This window comes from Ilyonectria robusta (genome assembly GCF_021365365.1).
Source record: "Ilyonectria robusta strain PMI_751 chromosome Unknown BGZ61scaffold_9, whole genome shotgun sequence".
Lineage (NCBI taxonomy): Eukaryota > Fungi > Ascomycota > Sordariomycetes > Hypocreales > Nectriaceae > Ilyonectria > Ilyonectria robusta.
This window is the reverse complement of record NW_025764443.1, coordinates 836,969-852,539: the sequence shown is the minus strand read 5'-3', so window position 1 is coordinate 852,539 and position 15,571 is coordinate 836,969. Positions and strand designations below refer to the sequence as shown.

The following is a 15,571-nucleotide window of genomic DNA, read 5'->3' as shown; positions in this document are numbered from 1 at the left end:
GAGCAGTGGATTACAACATTGGTGGACGTGAATTAATTAATTAAGTAGTTGTTTATATACTCGTAAGTCCTTGCATCCACGCGATTCACATTTGGATCAACAAATGCGGTCGGTAGTTTTGAATCCATTTACAGAAGGGCAGCAACAACACCAGCAACGGCGAGGAGGACACCACCGGTGTTGCGAGCCAGGTCGCCAGCGGCATTGCCGGTGGCTGAAGGGCTGGACGACTGGATGGCGGTGGCGGAAGACTCAGTGGCGGAAGCATCAGCGGCGGCAGCAGTGGTGGAAGTCTCGGAGGCACCAGAGGCGGCAGCGGCAGTCTTGGTGGACTTCTTGCTGGTGGTGCTGTAGATGGAGGCGTTCGCGCAGTTGACGGTGACCTGGTTCTGGGCGGAAGCACCACGGGGGTCGTTGGGGCAGTTGTTGTAGCAGCTGGGACGCGTTAGTTCGGATGCGAGGGAAAGGGGATATTCCGATGTGGAGACATACGTAGCGATGGACTGGTAGGCGGCACAGAGGCAGCCGTAGTCGGTCGAATCGCACAGGGCGGGCTTCTTCTCCTCGGTCTCGAGGCACTGGGTCACGATGTAGTCGGCATCGCACGCGGTGGAGCTGGCAGAGGCAGCAGTGCTGACAGTGGTCGCGGCGGAGACGCCAACGGCGGCAAGGAGAGCGAGAGGAACGAAGAACTTCATGTTGGTGGTTGTTTGTTGAACGAACGAAGGTTGGGTAGCGAGTGAGATGAAGATGTCTTCTGGAAGAAGGGAGCTTCGGTGGAGAAAATAGATAAAAAAGAATGGAGTCTAGATGAGGGAAAGGGACCAGCAAGGGAAAGGGAAGACGGGGGGGAAGGAAGTTTTATTGCTATTTGGATGGGATGGGACATTAGGTTACTCGGTAGGCGAAGTTATGCAGCGAGTTCCCGCCCAGAGTCCACCCCCAGGTCCCCCGGCAGCCCCGTCCGCCACATTCAACAAGTCACAGGTCGACGGGGGAATGGTGCCTGGACGAGCCCAAAAGGCCTAGCAGACCCAGTAATTAGGCCCAGTAGGCTAAGTAGTAGGGAGAAAACTCAGCTCACTGCCAATTGACTCGGTGCTATGGATGGAACCCCTCGGCTGGTCGGCCAGCAGGTACCTCCAGCAGCTCAGCATGTCAGGGACCAGGCCTCTGGCGCCCGAGATCACAGGGGCGCCGGGGTGCCAGTCCCTGTCCGTCCCCGTCTGTCCGTCCCGTGTTGTGGTGATGAGATGCACTGCGTGGCGCGCCTGTGCTCACAGCCTGGCGTTGTTTTGTTATTGCGGGTGTGCGTTTTTGTTTGTGTGCTACGCGGGATGTCACTCTGTATTATTGTTTTGTCGTTGGCTTTCAATCAGTGTCTGGGACAACCGGAGACTAACAACAACATGGGGACAGGATCGTCGCATTTCGCGTGTGTCGCGGTGGGAAAACTTGTATCAAGGTCATGCCGCCATTGCCTCTGCCTACGCCGTGGTACATTTTATACGAAGTGCATCACGATATGTACGGGGTCCGACTATGATGCACCTGCATCTCATGATGGTGGATGGGGAGATGCAACGGCGCCTGCGTTAGTGAGCTGGGCCTCGGAAGGGGGGTGGCCAGAACCCACTCTGCTGCCCCTGGCGCCATGTTTGGCTACTTTAAAAGCAGGAGAAGCTTGTTGGCTAAGGCTTCCAAGGCTGCTGGGGCCTGTCGGGAGATGGACATTATCGACATTATCACCGTCTCGGCGGGCCACTCCGTGCGAGCGGTGCGGATCCCTGGTGGCGAGCGCATCCGCCTCCGTACCATTGCGAAAGCCTTGCGGTCGCAGGCTCAGTTACAACTCCGCTCGATTGCAACCGAGGAGGGATGGATGAAGCTAGGGAAATCAGCTAATCTTGAGGGCATCGTGTGGACCGTGGCGCCCTCTGGGATGGCAGAGCGCTTGGACGGGGGATTGGGAATGGCTTGGCTGCGGGCTGGGGTAGGATGGATGCAACGCCCTGTACCTCCCACAGGCTAATCCCACCTACCTGATCACAGTTTGGCCTGATGTTGGTGTGGCTGATGAACACGGATTACCCACATCAGAGCCGATCTCTGCACGGGATTAATTGCTGTGATGAACCGTTTTGTAAAATGAACGAGAACAGTTGCTGGGATTGTGTCTTGACCTTGTTTGACCTTGTCTTTTCCATTACGAACAGGCTCTACTCCTGGGTGCGTTTGAGGTGGCCAGCTCGGCCTGCATTGCATCCCCCGCGTCATGGCCGCGGTGGTGTCGTGTCATGTCTCTGTGGGCGTCCGTCGGGGCCAGGAAAATTCAGCCGTGCCAACTCAATTGGCCCCGGCATGTGTGTGTCCATCCAAGACTTTTTTTCTTTTGCTTTGGCCGTGCGTGATGGCGCCGAGATGCGGGTTAGCCTGCCACACCGAGACAGTCTCTCCGTGCGCCACTTCTACATTGCGCGCTGTCGGCCCGGGCTTCGGTCCTGGAGCGGGCTATCAAGTAAGTTAATTAGTGTCCGTAGTCCATTGCGCAGTTTCGAGTGGGTGATGGTGATCCACGGCTATGGTTTGGGGTTGGGCCGGTGACAGCCTTTTTAGGGACAAGTGAATGACACACGCTGGGGCTCGTATTGTGTGTTTGGGGTGACTCCTTTGTCTACCAACCCACGTCGTATCTAAATATAAGCTGGTGGGGGAGTGTAAGGACGGGAGGAGTCGCGCCAGCCGCGACCACATCTTCCAACTCGGTTCATTGCCTGAGCCTCTGGACTATAATGCCGTAGAGACAGGCAACCGGCAGATGAATGCAGCAGCGTAGCCCTGCCATTTGGGTGGATGAATTAACTCCAAGTCTTTTACAGCAGATCAAGCGGCAGCAAATGCCGTGATGTCAGTCCGCACTCCTGCAGCAGCTCCCTACGCTGCATATGACAGCCAAGAGTTGCAGACCCAATACAAGGCCTCCATGGGTAAACCCACCAACCAACCATCAAGCCATCTCGCCGTAGTCATTGTTTTTCCTTCTCCCTGCCCTGTGCGGGACACAACCTCGCTCTGCAACGCAGGGACACGACCATGCCGGCCATGGCCGCCTGCATAGTGGCTGCCACCCCACTGCAGATGGTTCTGCAATAGCTGACGACGACTCTGGGCGTTCGTTCGTCGTTGCCTGCAGTGCGCCCCGGTTCAGCCAGCCATAGAAGACCTTTGTTGAACATGGTGATGCTGCCTTGACGACGTGGAACGGACTACAGACGTGTCAAGAGCCCACAATCAGGCAGACAGGCTTGGGACGGGAATAAAGGCCGGCCAGCGGTGAACAAGATGGAGTCTGGGCACAGTACTGTGTGCCTAAGGCAGGTATCCTTCCAGGTTTGACGACTTGGCAGTATCTAAGTTATTCCCTGATCTGAACATTATTACAACTGGCCGTGTAAGTCAGCTTTCTGGCATCCATCTAGAAACCCCCGCCAGCGCTCTTCAGGCCGGGAGCTTACTCCCCGCTTACGCCGCTCTTCAGGCAGCTCCCCTGCTGTCGGGTAGGTCTGACGTACCGCCCACATCGTCGGGCAGCTTAGCTCACTGCCCCTCCAACGGCCGCCGCCTCCCCGCGTTTCAAAATCAATACTCCTCCTCCGAACGCTCACGATCCCTACGATCCCTTACCTCGCCACTCCGTGAGCGGCCAGTCGCACTCCTCCTGCATATTTTCTACCGCCGCCACCATACGCTATACCTGCCGCCATGGCTCCCCCATCCATCACTCTTGACCGCATCCTTGCTCCCGTCCCCGTCACCACCCGGGGCCAGCCTACGCAGCTGTCGGTCGACTCCAAGGGCCAGCGGATAGCTTACCCTGTATGTCTTGCCTCGCCCGACATTCGACCGCCCAGGTCTACGCCTTTTGGACTTGCCAGCTCACCGGTTCTGCCTCCTCTCTCCTCTAGTGCGGAAAGTCCATCTTCGTTCGCTCCATCGACGACCCCTCCGACTGCAAAGAGTACACCGGCCACACCGCCCCCACCACCATCGCCCGATTCTCTCCCAACGGCTTCAAGGTTGCCAGTGGCGATGCCACCGGTATGCTGAAGGTGTGGGAGCCTGAGAACATTGGCAACACAAGAGGAGAGTACGGCATCATCGGCGGTCGCCTTAATGACATCGCCTGGGATGGCGAGTCCCAGCGCATCATTGCCGTCGGTGACGGCCGGGAGCAGTTTGGACGTTGCATCACGGCTGATAGTGGAAACTCCGTGGGCGAGATCCTCGGACACTCCAAGTCGGTCAATGCTGTTGCCATGAAGGCCCAGAGGCCCTTCCGCGCCGCCACGGTCGGCGACGACGGCAACATGGTTTTCTATCACGGAGCCCCTTACAAGTTCAACACCAAGAGCAACCAGCACACCGGCTTCGTCCTTGGAGCGGCCTACTCACCCGACGGAAGCACCCTGGTTACGGTTGGTGCCGACAAGCGGATACAGCTCTACGACGGAAAGACTGGTGAGCCAACCAAGGATATTGGCCAAGGGGAACATACCGGAAGCATCTTTTCTGTCTCGTGGTCCCAAGACAGCAAGAAGTTTGTGACCGCCAGCGCTGACCAAACGGTCAAGCTCTGGGATGTCGATGCGGGTACCGTCATCCAAACCTGGAAGTTTGGAGACGGTGTCAGTGTCCCTGACCAACAGCTCGGCGTTGTGTATCCTCACGGTCGAACTGATGGCCTTATTATTAGCGTGAACCTCGACGGCAACCTCTCATACCTCGTCGAGGGCAAGGCAGATCCCATCAAAGTGGTTCAAGGACATGGAAAGGCCATCACTGCGCTTAGTGCTGGATCCGACGGCAAGGGAACCGACATTTGGTCCGGTAGCTTCGACGGCCGGGTTTGCCATTGGGATGTGAAGAATGGCGTCGCTACTGTGGTTGATGGGCAGGCGCACACCAACAACGTCGCACAGTTTGCGACCGCTTCTGGGAAAGCATACAGCACTGCTTGGGATGATACTCTGAAGATCATTGACGAGTCCGCTAAAACCTTCCTGGGGACATCCGTCAAGCTACCCGCGCAACCCAAGGGTATCAGCGCCTCTGGCGGACTCGTCTATGTTGCTACTTACTCGGGAGTGTCAGTGTACTCCAACGACAAGCTCGTGAAGGAGCACTCTCTGGAATATACCCCCGGTGCTATCGCGGCATTCGGTTCATATGTGGCTATCGGCGCCGACGAAAACTCAGTGCGCATTTACAAGACCGACTCCAGCGGTAACCTTGAGCAGACCCAGGCGCTGGCTAACCCATCCGGCACCATCTCGGCACTGGCATTCTCCAAGGATGGTGCTCATCTGGCTGCTGGAAACAGCGTTGGCAAGATTTACGTCTACCAGACTGGAACCTGGGAACTCGTGGCGGACCGCTGGTCGGCTCACACTGCCCGAGTGACCGCTATTGCCTGGGACGACACCGGTGCCTACGCGGCGAGTGGTAGTCTGGATACCAATGTTTTCGTGTGGTGCCTGGAGAAGAAGAACCAAGGAAAGCGGATCAAGGCCCCCAATGCCCACAAAGACGGTGTCAATGGAATTTGCTGGGTTGACGGTGGAAAGGTGGCGAGTGCAGGCGGTGATGTGACGGTCAAGCTGTGGAATGTTGAGAACCTGCCTTGAGCGACTCCCAATTACCTAGAATAAAACGTTGAATTTATCAAGACCTAAAATTCGGAAGCAAAATATGGCGGTTTTGTACCCGAAGATGATCAATCGACCGAACGCCCGACCCCATGGATATGTTCCCGCCGTTAAACGTCATTCGTAGTTCCCGCCAAATATCTTTGTGAATCGTTGCCTAAACACCGGTGCTTTAACCCAAGTATTGAAGAACATTCCTCAACATGTCCGCCCTCTAGTCATGGGCCATGTGTGAGTTCTCTTCCTTGGCTACTTCGCCAGCACTAATGTCCCATAAGCTGAGTCTGCCTTTCTTCCGGGGCGAGAGTTCGTGGGGTTGCCAGCGTGTCTTGTTCTCCTCCCAGAGAAGCTCCACCTTATCGATTGCTCCTTGGAGATCATTGGGCCTGGGGTAGAGGTGTCAGCTTGCGTCGGATTGCGACAACACTTGGTGATGTGTACTTACTGGCTAGAGCTCTGAATTGCGTATCCCTCCTTTGATAGGTGCTGGGCCATTTCGGTCTGGTGGTTGTCCAGAAGTAGGGTGTTGGGGACCACGATTATGGGCAGATCTAGTTTCCATGCGTCGAGTATAGTCCCAGTGCCTAGACATTTGTGAGTTAACTTGGTGGATGTCGGAAAGAGGAGGAACCCACCTGCATGCGAGATGACGAGCCCTTGGCGTCGCTCCCCGTCGACTGCCTTGCACAGCGTCATCTCATCTTTCATGAGGTTCTTCGTGACATCGAAGACGGAAATGGAAAGGCTCGATGGAACTTCATCTTTGTGGGAAGCCAGCTCCGCGGTGGCCCATGGCACGTCTGGCCCACACTGTACGTGGAGTTGGGTGAAGCCTCGAGAGCTAAGGAACTCCCAAAAGCTCGGATGCAGGACCGCCGCGGTTAGCTCTTTGAAGCCAACGGTGGCGCCGACGGTAACCAGGCAATAGCGGCCAATATGGCCTTTCTTTTCACTCATGGTTTTTTTCTTGGAAGAATAAATGAAAACTCCGGCGTGTCGAAGTCATTCATTCAAAAGAGACGTCAAGGTGTTGTAAGAGAGACTTAACCGAAGATTTGCCACCGCAGGAATCGGTGGTTTGTGGCTGGCAAAACCTCGGTATCCAGCTCATGCGGGCGGTGGGCTTTTTGGTGGCCAAATTTTTGAAAGCTCCCGCATCATACTCACGCGGACGATATCCCGGCGCAGCCATTGCTCCTTGACCAATTCGCAATGGCTTCAGCTTCAGCAGCCGCAAGGCTATGTGTCCTAGCATGCCGTAGGGCCCCTCGCCTCCAACGAATCCCACGGGCACAGCACATTGTCCGGCAATCACCCATCACCCCACGATCTTTCACCACCTCAACGATACGATGGGCGCGAGAGGGCGAGCAGGAAGGCGAGGATGATGCTGACAACATGGCCCCGATTGAATTGAAGAAGCTAGAAGCGTCATTCAAGGAGGCCATTACTCCCGAGGGAATGAAACAACTCGACGAGCTAGCCAAGGAGAATGGGTACAACACCATCGACGAGTACCTCGAGGAAACTCTGGAACGCACGCCTGGCTGGGCCTCGGAGGACCGAGCTCTGGCGGATGATTTGATGAGGGACGACAAGGGCGAGAAGCCGAACAAGCAATCTTTCTGGTTCGACGAGGAGGATCCGGAAACCAATACCGAGGAGCTTGAGGAATTTGACGAGGATGATATTACGTCTATGGCACACGGAAAGTTGGACCAGGTGCGAGAGATGCGACATTACGCCCGATTGGCCGTTTGGGAGATGCCTCTCCTTTCTAGTAAGTGAATTAAAGTGTCTATGCATCTTATGGCAGGACTAACGCCGTACCGCAGAGATCGCCAAACCGTTCGTTCCCCCCGCTGAAGGCCAGGTCCTACGATGGCGCTACACCACGTACATGGGAGAATCCCACCCCGCCGAGAAGAAGGTCGTGGTGCAGTTCGCCCCCCGCGATCTGAAGCTCACCCCGGTGCAAACCGAGAAGCTCAAGAAGCTCGCCGGACCCCGTTACAACCCGGAGACCAAGCTCATCAAGATGAGCTGCGAGAGCTACGAGCACCAGGCGCAGAACAAGCGCTACCTGTCCAACCTGATTGACGACCTGATCACCTCCGCCAAGGATGCCAAGGACACCTTCGAGGACATCCCCCTGGACCTGCGCCACCACCAGTTCCAGAAGAAGCCCAAGTTCCCCAGGGAGTGGCGTCTCACCCCCCAGCGCATCAACGAGCTTGCCGAGCAGCGCCAAAACGCCGCTCTGGCCGACCTGAAGAAGGCCGACAGCGGGCTGCTGGTCGACGGCGGCAAGGTTCTCGATGAGTTCCTGATGAAGAAGGCTCTCGAAGATGAGAAGAAGCAAAAAGTTGCAGAGCTGGTGGCCGCGCCCGCCAAGGGCTTGGGCGCCAACCGCGCGCGGAGGTGAATGCTGCAGGAGTTGATGTTGGCGTGAACCACTCTTGACACGAGAAATGTATTATACGCTAGAACGGCGGACATGTACAGGAGGATTGCTTGTACAATGTAGGTTAAAGAGGCATTCAACAAGATATGCATGTACATTGAAGCACAATGAGCAAGCTTGAGTTCCTATTCCCTACGATGTGATGTCTGTTTCCTCCGTGCTCCAGTAGTCTGCGTCATGTTGGGATATACATTTAAGGGTCACTTCAGACTCAATGTCAATGCTAACTTCAAGATGCCATGTCGATAGAAAAATTATCCTATCCCAACCGAGCATGTTGGAGGAAGGGCTCCTCCAGACAACTTATCTCTGAATGACCACCCCCGGTAAAAAAAAAAAAGTATGTTCATTTAAGCTCATCTTATCCCAGACGCCCACTCAGCCTAGGTATCGAACAGTAGGATCGCCCTCTTATTAAAGGCAACATCTCCAACGAGATGGAAAATAACACGATCTGACAGCTCTCACACCACAACTTAACTTGAAACAGCGGATTAGCTCAGGTCCTTGCAGCAACTAACGGCAACAACTTCAAACACGGTGCTGACTAACACCCTCCTTACAGCGGGACTACATTTATATAATAGAGCAACATGTTCCTCGGTTTGTGGGGGCAACTCATCATCTTTACCCGCTTTTAGATACCAGCATCATCACCACCACACTTGCGCTTGTCCGCATCCACGTGCTAACTCGTTCCTATAATCAACGCATAAACAGCGAGCACAAGCTTTAACAAAATGGCGGCTCCTGATACGATGGCTCTCAAACAAACGTTTGAGCAGATGCGCATCTCAGTCCTAGGTGACAGTGGCATAGGGAAGGAATGCTTGGTTAGGCGGGTTAGTTTTGAATGCATCTTTCTTTAATACTGCACTGCTCCATACCAAATTGTACTCCTGGGGTCGTATAGTCTTGATGATATATTAAACTCGACAGAGGCCGTAAACTTACATATCGGCGTAGTATTGTCTCGGCATGTTCATTAACGAGTATGACCCAACCGACGACGGCGACGGCTACCGACATCAGTGCGTCATCTCAGAAACCAGATGTATGATTACCGTCGACAATCCACGCCCTTTCGGAAACAGTTTCGTGGCGTCCCGCGTCGGCCGGGAAGCCGACGCACTGGTGTTTGCGTACGACGGAACCAAACCCAGCAGTATTGACGTGCTCCGATCCGCGAAGGACAATCTCCAACCTCATTTCACTGGTTCAGCGTTCCCCCCAATAGTCGTGGTGGCCACCAAATCAGATCGCGCAGAGGAGTTGGGCGAGGGTTGGGAGGAGGGGTTGGCGGCGGGACGGGAGCTTGCGAACCAGCTCGGGGTGCCTTTTTTTGTGACGTCGTCTGTTACTGGAGAAGGCGTGGGAGAGGCGATGGAGGATCTGGCGACGAAAGTACTGCAGAACCGTGCCGCATTGGAGCGTGAGGGTGCAAATCATGACGAGGTGAGGGCAGAAGGTCAACCAGCAGGGGGTAAGAGGCGGAGTAAATTGTGTTGTTTTGCATAGATGATAGGGGTTCAAGTTCTGTGAATTTGTTAGCAGAGTTGAGGAGCCATAGCGATACTCTGAATACATTCGCTGATGGGTCGTCAAAATTGGTTGGCTCAAAGCAAGAGTAGGTGAAGCAAGCCTGGACAGATACTGCTACAAGCCAGAAATCTCAACCACGCTATCTTTTGCCTTGTAGCGATTAAATCGAAAGGTATTCATTTAGAAGTTGTTAAGATCGGGCTAATGTAGGTGAATGGGGTAGAGCTAGCCTTGCATGCGGGTGCCGGCGTTGAAGCTGCTTTTAGCGTAGAGCTATAGTGGCTCCCGTTGTCGTGTTTACTGAAATGCATATGAAAATAGGCTCTGATTAGCTATTGGTTACCAAATAGCTCAGGGGGCTTGATAAAATAAGGTGTCTGTATTAATGAGGTGATTGAGATCCCATCGCCCTGGGGGAACTGGCGGAAATCATGCAGGGATGTAGAGTGTCGTAGCCAGCAGTGCAGCCGACAAGAAGCTAAAAAGGGAGGGAGGGTGTGATTGTGAAAGAATGTAAAGTATGGACTGAGACGACAGAGGTGTGATTGCATGATGCCAACCAATGAAGCCAGACAACCAGAGGTAGCTTGGTGATCTCACCCGTACGGCGATGCGGATGCAACAGCACGCTCAGCTTTCCCCGCATTTGCGTCGTACGGAAGCTTTCTGCAATTGTGGTATCAAATCAGAGCAACCCGCGAGGTGCTACACACTTTGCGTTACGGTATTACCTCTCAGGTTGTGCGAGTTTCGGCCTTCGGGGGTCCGCGGCGAACCTGAAGATGAACCCTGGGCCTGTGCCTCGGCACACCGAAGTGAGCCTGCCAAGCCTTGTAGGTACAACCATTGTCACATGGGACGCCTGTAAATTATTGGTAGATTATCGGTACCCAGAGAACGGAGCGGACATTGAGACATTCATCCGTGTCTCCTCTGCCAACCTGCGAACCCCTCATTCTTTCCCTATTCTGCACCTACATCGGGATCGGCCTTGATCCGTCTCTTCCGGTTATATATGATATATGCTGCTTGATGCGCGCTGATTGCGGTTCCCGGTGGCGTATTCCTTATCCAACATTTTAATCCAGCGCCTCCTTCCGACTGACCCCATCGACCCTACTTGAAGCTTCCTTCCCCACTCGGCCGAGTGCAATCACTGTATCGCGACCGGATTAGGAGTCTACGCTGACAGATTGCGCGCCTCGGAGTCCGTTCTCACTCTGCGTATCTCTCCTCGCCTCGCTTCGTCTCGCCTCAACTCTCTTCCCACATCGCATTTCTCATCGCTTTTCTCATCGCCCACCAGCTCGTCTCTTTCGCATCATCCTCGTCTCCGCGGTTGTCGCTTGCAAAACTGCGTCCGGCGCGTCTTGTCTCGACCTGACGTGTACTTGGCGTCCACCGTATTTGTCCACATCACGCCAGTCTCAATCATAACCCACCAAGCTGTCACCATGGCTTCAGACTCTACCCAGTCCACGATTCCTCCCTTGGAGCACACGGCTCTCCATGAAATCCCGGCAAAGGTTGACCAGCTGCGCGCCACCTTCAGGACTGGCCTCACCAAGGACATCCAGTTCCGTCTCGTGCAGCTGCGCAAGCTGTACTGGGGCATCGTCGACAACACGCCCCTCATGGAGGAGGCCCTTATGAGGGATCTCCGCAAGTGCAAGTTCGAGTCCACCCTCTCTGAGATCGACTGGTGCAAGCGGGAATGCATGGACATGATCAACAACATCGAGAAATGGGCCAAGGATGAACCCGTTGTCAACGTCCCCCTCGAATTCAAAGTCATGGGACATCGCATCCGCAATGAGCCCCTTGGTGTCATCCTCGCTATCGGTTCTTACAACTATCCTTTCCAGCTCAATCTGACTCCGCTGATTGGCGCCATCGCCGCTGGTAACTGTGTTGTCCTCAAGGCCTCAGAGGCCTCGCCCTACTCAGCCATGGTTCTCAAGAAACTGTTTGACGAGTGTCTGGATCCCGAGTGCTACACCTATGTCAATGGTGCCGTCCCTGAAACCCAACTCCTTCTCGAGCAAAAGTTCGACAAGATCGCCTTCACAGGCGGCAAGGGTATCGGTAAGATTGTTGCCCGTAAGGCAGCCGAGACTCTCACCCCCGTGCTCCTCGAGCTTGGCGGTCAGAACCCAGCCTTTGTCACCAAGAATGCCAATATCAAGATGGCTGCTAGGCGGCTACTCTGGCAAAAGGTCCTCAATGCTGGTCAGGTCTGCGTTTCCCACAACTACATCCTCGTAGAGCGCAGCGTCCTTTCCCAGTTTCTTGGCGAGTTAAACGGCCAGCTCCGCGTCTTCATGCCCAAAGGCGCCAGGAATAGCCCCGACTTTGCGCGCCTCGTCAACAAGCGCCACTTCGATCGTGTTAAGAAGATGCTTGACTCTTCCATGGGCAAGATTGTCCTTGGCGGTTCCATGGATGAGTCTGATCTCTTCATCGAGCCGACAGCCGTGCTTGTCGACGACATTCAGGACAGCATGATGGTTGAGGAGTCGTTTGGCCCGATTTTTTCCGTCATGGCCTTTGATACCCTTGACCAGGCTATCGATATCGCCAATAATGTTGATCCTACACCCCTAGCCCTATTCACCTTTGGTACAGATGCGGAGAGCAAGAAAGGTAGGCTTTGCAAACTGACTTGGTGCACTGTCTCCTGCTAACTCGTCTCAGTCCTGGACAGCGTCACTTCTGGTGGTGCCACTATTAACGACTCCTTCTTCCACAACCAGATTCCTCAAGCCCCCATGGGTGGCATTGGCCAGTCAGGCACGGGTTCCTACCACGGTTACTACTCCTTCAAAGCCTTCAGCCACCAGCGCACCATCGCCAAGCCTCCGTACTGGGCCGATTCATTCCTCCGCGTACGCTACATGCCCTACTCGTGGCCTCATCTGAAGCGTCTTCACCTCATGAACGGCGTGAGCCCCAATTTCGATCGCAACGGAGTGCAACTCAAGGGTCTCAAGTACTATCTCGGACTAATTTTCAGCCTCGGAGGCAAGAGCTCCAAGCGTGCGTTGATAAGGTGGGCCGTTTTTGCCGTTATAGCCGCCGTCCTCGGCGCGAAGAATGGCTCCCTGAACCAATGGTTGGCGAAATGATGTCCTGCCGTTGAATGTTTAATAGCTTGAATACCGTCAGACGGCGGCTTATGTATACGTATTTTATGGCTGATGATGGATCGGCAGATCTCCTAACTCGGTTGCAAATGCCGTATAATGTATTGTAATATAACACATCTAGTTGCGGTGGGTTATATGCTCACTAGTGTATATCATGGAAGGTAATGGAGGAAACAAGTCACGGGAGCGATGGAACTGATATAGTGGCTTTTCAACTGGCTTCTTACAAGCCGTAGTCTATTGGTATCTTTTGTCAAAATTTCCCTTTATTCCAGTTTTCCCAGCCGTCTCTCCGCATCCCGCTTTAGTGACCAGTCAAGGCGGCGGCCAGGCGCTGGCCCTTCTCTCCACCCAGATACAAATCGTCATCCGTTGACTCTCTGCCCAACTCCACAGCCTCGCTGTATCCCTTTGTGACCATATCCTCGTCCACCTTTAGCCTGTTCTCAACCAAGGCTAGGATGACGCTGCGGATCCGAGCGATCTCCCGCATTGTCGACAAATCGAGCGGGTCGTTCTGGCTTGAATAGACCTTGCTGCTAACGCTCTCCTCCATGCGGTTGATGCCGGCCGCCTCGGCGCTCGTATCGCTTTCTATGTGCTTGCTGATCCAAATGTAGCCGTTGACGCCCAGAAGGACATCCACCTTGCCACCGGCGTTGGCCACGTCCATAGTCCAAACCTGGCGCTTGGCGCGGACGACGCCGCTGCCGCCGCCGGTGCCCGAGACGCTGACGAAGACGCCGTTGCGCAGCTTGCCGTACTTCAGACTGCGGGTGTGAAGGCTGGCTGCGCCGTCCTGGTGCAGCTGCTGGACCTCGGCGACGACGAGGTCGCCCTCGGCGAAGAAGCTGCGGATCTGCAGCTCGTCCGTCTCGGTACGCTTGCGCAGGATGCCGCCGGGGAGGTTGATGGCGGAGATCTGCAGGATGGCCAGCTGGGAGGCGGCGACGTCGACGCGCCAGCGCTTGGCCTGGACCTCGACGATGCGGCCGACGACCAGGTCACCAATCTCCGGCGTGTAGCGCGCGCGGAGCGGCCGCACGGAGAGTAGTTTGTTGGTCTTGGTGAGAGTGCCTGCGAGGGAGGACGTGATGGACGTCGAACCGGGCAGGACGTAGGTTCCATGTCCACTTGAATTGAACAGTCAGCACTCGTACCAAGACTCATGTCGAGAGAAAGACAATGTGACACTTACCGCATCCACTGAGGATTTGATGTGATGACGGTGCCAGGTGTGAGGATATCTTCGCCGTGGACAGCAGCGCCGCCGCCGGAGTCCGAATCGGAGTCTGAGTCGACAGACATGGCCGCAGCTGGCCGCTTGGCCGCTGCCTGCGGGTTGAGGACTGTGATGGGCATTGTGAGATGAGATGAGCGGTTGATGTGAGATGAGGCTGGGGTCTGGTTGTTGCTGCTGGCCGGCAGACTATGGCGTCTAGGTGTGGCCGAGATGCCCTGTCCCTTCAATCGACCGCGGTTTGAATCTAAATCGGGGAGTGCTGAGTGCCTGTCTCGAGGTTTGTGCTGGTGGTTGTGAAGTTGGATGAAGATTCAAGGTGGGGCCGTGAAGTCGAGATTTTAGAGGTGGGATAGTGTCTGGTACAACAACGGCTAGAAGGGTGGTGAATACAATGACAATGAACCACATCCAACTAGCATCAGAACCTTTGAGTACAGATTATAGGATGCAATATGCGAACATTCATATATTCAATAGGGAATTTTGCTAATGAACCAGAATAAATGGTTCATGTTATTATTGATTTACCGCATCACCTGAATTTCACATGCAACTACGAAGTACACGCTATTAAAACATCGAGATCGCCCGGTCTCACAGATCTAGTTCGACATCTATATCTTGTCAAGTGCGTCTATGGTAGAATCATTCTAGGTCTCTCTCGGCTCCTAGCCTGGCAGAGCACAAGCAGTGTGGCGTGCGGCTAACGGTTGGCATCGTCTATTGTCATGTGCAAATAGTACATAATATTATAACTTTTGGCTGAATTCCATGCAACCCCCAAACGCCTCATACACGGCTTGATATGTTATTTTGGTACATGGGCGAGGCCCGCTTTGGCAGGGTCGTCACAGCCAAGTCGAATATATTTCGTCGAACGTTGTTTCAAGAGAGCCGCCAGCTTCACAGCCAACGATGTCGAGTTTATTTCGGTGGACGGAGTGGGGTTCGTATCGTATTAAGGAAATGTTTGCGTATTACTTGAAAGCTCTCCAGAGACCCATCCAGACAAGTCCCACGGAGATGGTCGTGATGCCGAGCTTGCGGCTGCGCATGCCGAACAGGGAGTTGCTCTTTAGGATCAGCGCTCGTTGCTTCTCGAGCTGCGACATTCCCGAGAAGTAGCTGTATGCTGCGAGGCCGAAGAATGCACCGCTGCCTGTGACGAGTTAGCTAGTCGTCTTCTTGACAGAGGCAGTCCAGGCGCAAAACTTGCCAACGACCTTGCAGGGCAGACAGTCGTCGCCCCGGTCCTTGCGCAGGATATCCTCAAGCTTCTCGGGTCGCTCGAGGGACTGAATCGTCGGGATCTTGTCTCCTGCCATGGTGAAAGCTGCTGTTGCCGGCGACGACTTGCAGATGCAACTTTCGAGAGTCGCGTGACGGAGAGCGGTGATTGGACATGCGATGTCCAATTTGGCTTAGTCATGCTCACCAAGTCGGAGTTTCGTCATTGCACGTTCCGCCCTGC

General features: G+C 54.6%; 8 protein-coding genes across 8 annotated transcripts; 4 read left to right on the top strand and 4 right to left on the bottom strand.

Moving 5' to 3' along the window:
• Positions 1-10: 10 nt before the first annotated feature.
• Positions 11-933, bottom strand: BGZ61DRAFT_451275 (uncharacterized protein). The gene is made up of 2 exons (XM_046245810.1): positions 493-933; positions 11-435 (listed from the first exon to the last, which is right to left on the bottom strand). Exons 1-2 carry the CDS (start codon positions 696-698, stop codon positions 129-131), a joined length of 513 nt encoding a protein of 170 aa, XP_046104789.1. The 5' UTR covers positions 699-933; the 3' UTR covers positions 11-128.
• A 2,829-nt stretch (positions 934-3,762) lies between these two features.
• On the top strand, positions 3,763-5,684 carry BGZ61DRAFT_493741 (WD40-repeat-containing domain protein; the record flags this gene model as incomplete). The annotated part of the gene is made up of 2 exons (XM_046250689.1): positions 3,763-3,876; positions 3,966-5,684. 2 exons carry the CDS (start codon positions 3,763-3,765, stop codon positions 5,682-5,684), a joined length of 1,833 nt encoding a protein of 610 aa, XP_046104788.1.
• Positions 5,629-6,750, bottom strand: BGZ61DRAFT_236824 (glycosyltransferase family 28 C-terminal domain-containing protein). Its single transcript, XM_046238286.1, has 3 exons — positions 6,341-6,750; positions 6,151-6,289; positions 5,629-6,091 (listed from the first exon to the last, which is right to left on the bottom strand). Exons 1-3 carry the CDS (start codon positions 6,660-6,662, stop codon positions 5,920-5,922), a joined length of 633 nt encoding a protein of 210 aa, XP_046104787.1. The 5' UTR covers positions 6,663-6,750; the 3' UTR covers positions 5,629-5,919.
• A 167-nt stretch (positions 6,751-6,917) lies between these two features.
• BGZ61DRAFT_351184 (putative 37S ribosomal protein Rsm24) lies at positions 6,918-8,130 on the top strand (the record flags this gene model as incomplete). Its single annotated transcript, XM_046240311.1, has 2 exons — positions 6,918-7,485; positions 7,541-8,130. The coding sequence occupies 2 exons, from the start codon at positions 6,918-6,920 to the stop codon at positions 8,128-8,130; spliced, it is 1,158 nt and encodes a 385-aa protein (XP_046104786.1).
• A 605-nt stretch (positions 8,131-8,735) lies between these two features.
• On the top strand, positions 8,736-10,030 carry BGZ61DRAFT_451270 (P-loop containing nucleoside triphosphate hydrolase protein). The gene is made up of 2 exons (XM_046245809.1): positions 8,736-9,011; positions 9,136-10,030. The coding sequence occupies exons 1-2, from the start codon at positions 8,910-8,912 to the stop codon at positions 9,685-9,687; spliced, it is 654 nt and encodes a 217-aa protein (XP_046104785.1). The 5' UTR covers positions 8,736-8,909; the 3' UTR covers positions 9,688-10,030.
• Positions 10,031-11,165: 1,135 nt separating this feature from the next.
• BGZ61DRAFT_493739 (Aldehyde/histidinol dehydrogenase) lies at positions 11,166-12,836 on the top strand (the record flags this gene model as incomplete). The annotated part of the gene is made up of 2 exons (XM_046250688.1): positions 11,166-12,354; positions 12,406-12,836. The coding sequence occupies 2 exons, from the start codon at positions 11,166-11,168 to the stop codon at positions 12,834-12,836; spliced, it is 1,620 nt and encodes a 539-aa protein (XP_046104784.1).
• A 325-nt stretch (positions 12,837-13,161) lies between these two features.
• BGZ61DRAFT_351425 (uncharacterized protein) lies at positions 13,162-14,219 on the bottom strand (the record flags this gene model as incomplete). Its single annotated transcript, XM_046240331.1, has 2 exons — positions 13,162-13,990; positions 14,056-14,219. The coding sequence occupies 2 exons, from the start codon at positions 14,217-14,219 to the stop codon at positions 13,162-13,164; spliced, it is 993 nt and encodes a 330-aa protein (XP_046104783.1).
• A 417-nt stretch (positions 14,220-14,636) lies between these two features.
• On the bottom strand, positions 14,637-15,560 carry BGZ61DRAFT_451264 (uncharacterized protein). The gene is made up of 2 exons (XM_046245808.1): positions 15,317-15,560; positions 14,637-15,259 (listed from the first exon to the last, which is right to left on the bottom strand). Exons 1-2 carry the CDS (start codon positions 15,423-15,425, stop codon positions 15,078-15,080), a joined length of 291 nt encoding a protein of 96 aa, XP_046104782.1. The 5' UTR covers positions 15,426-15,560; the 3' UTR covers positions 14,637-15,077.
• Positions 15,561-15,571: the final 11 nt, after the last annotated feature.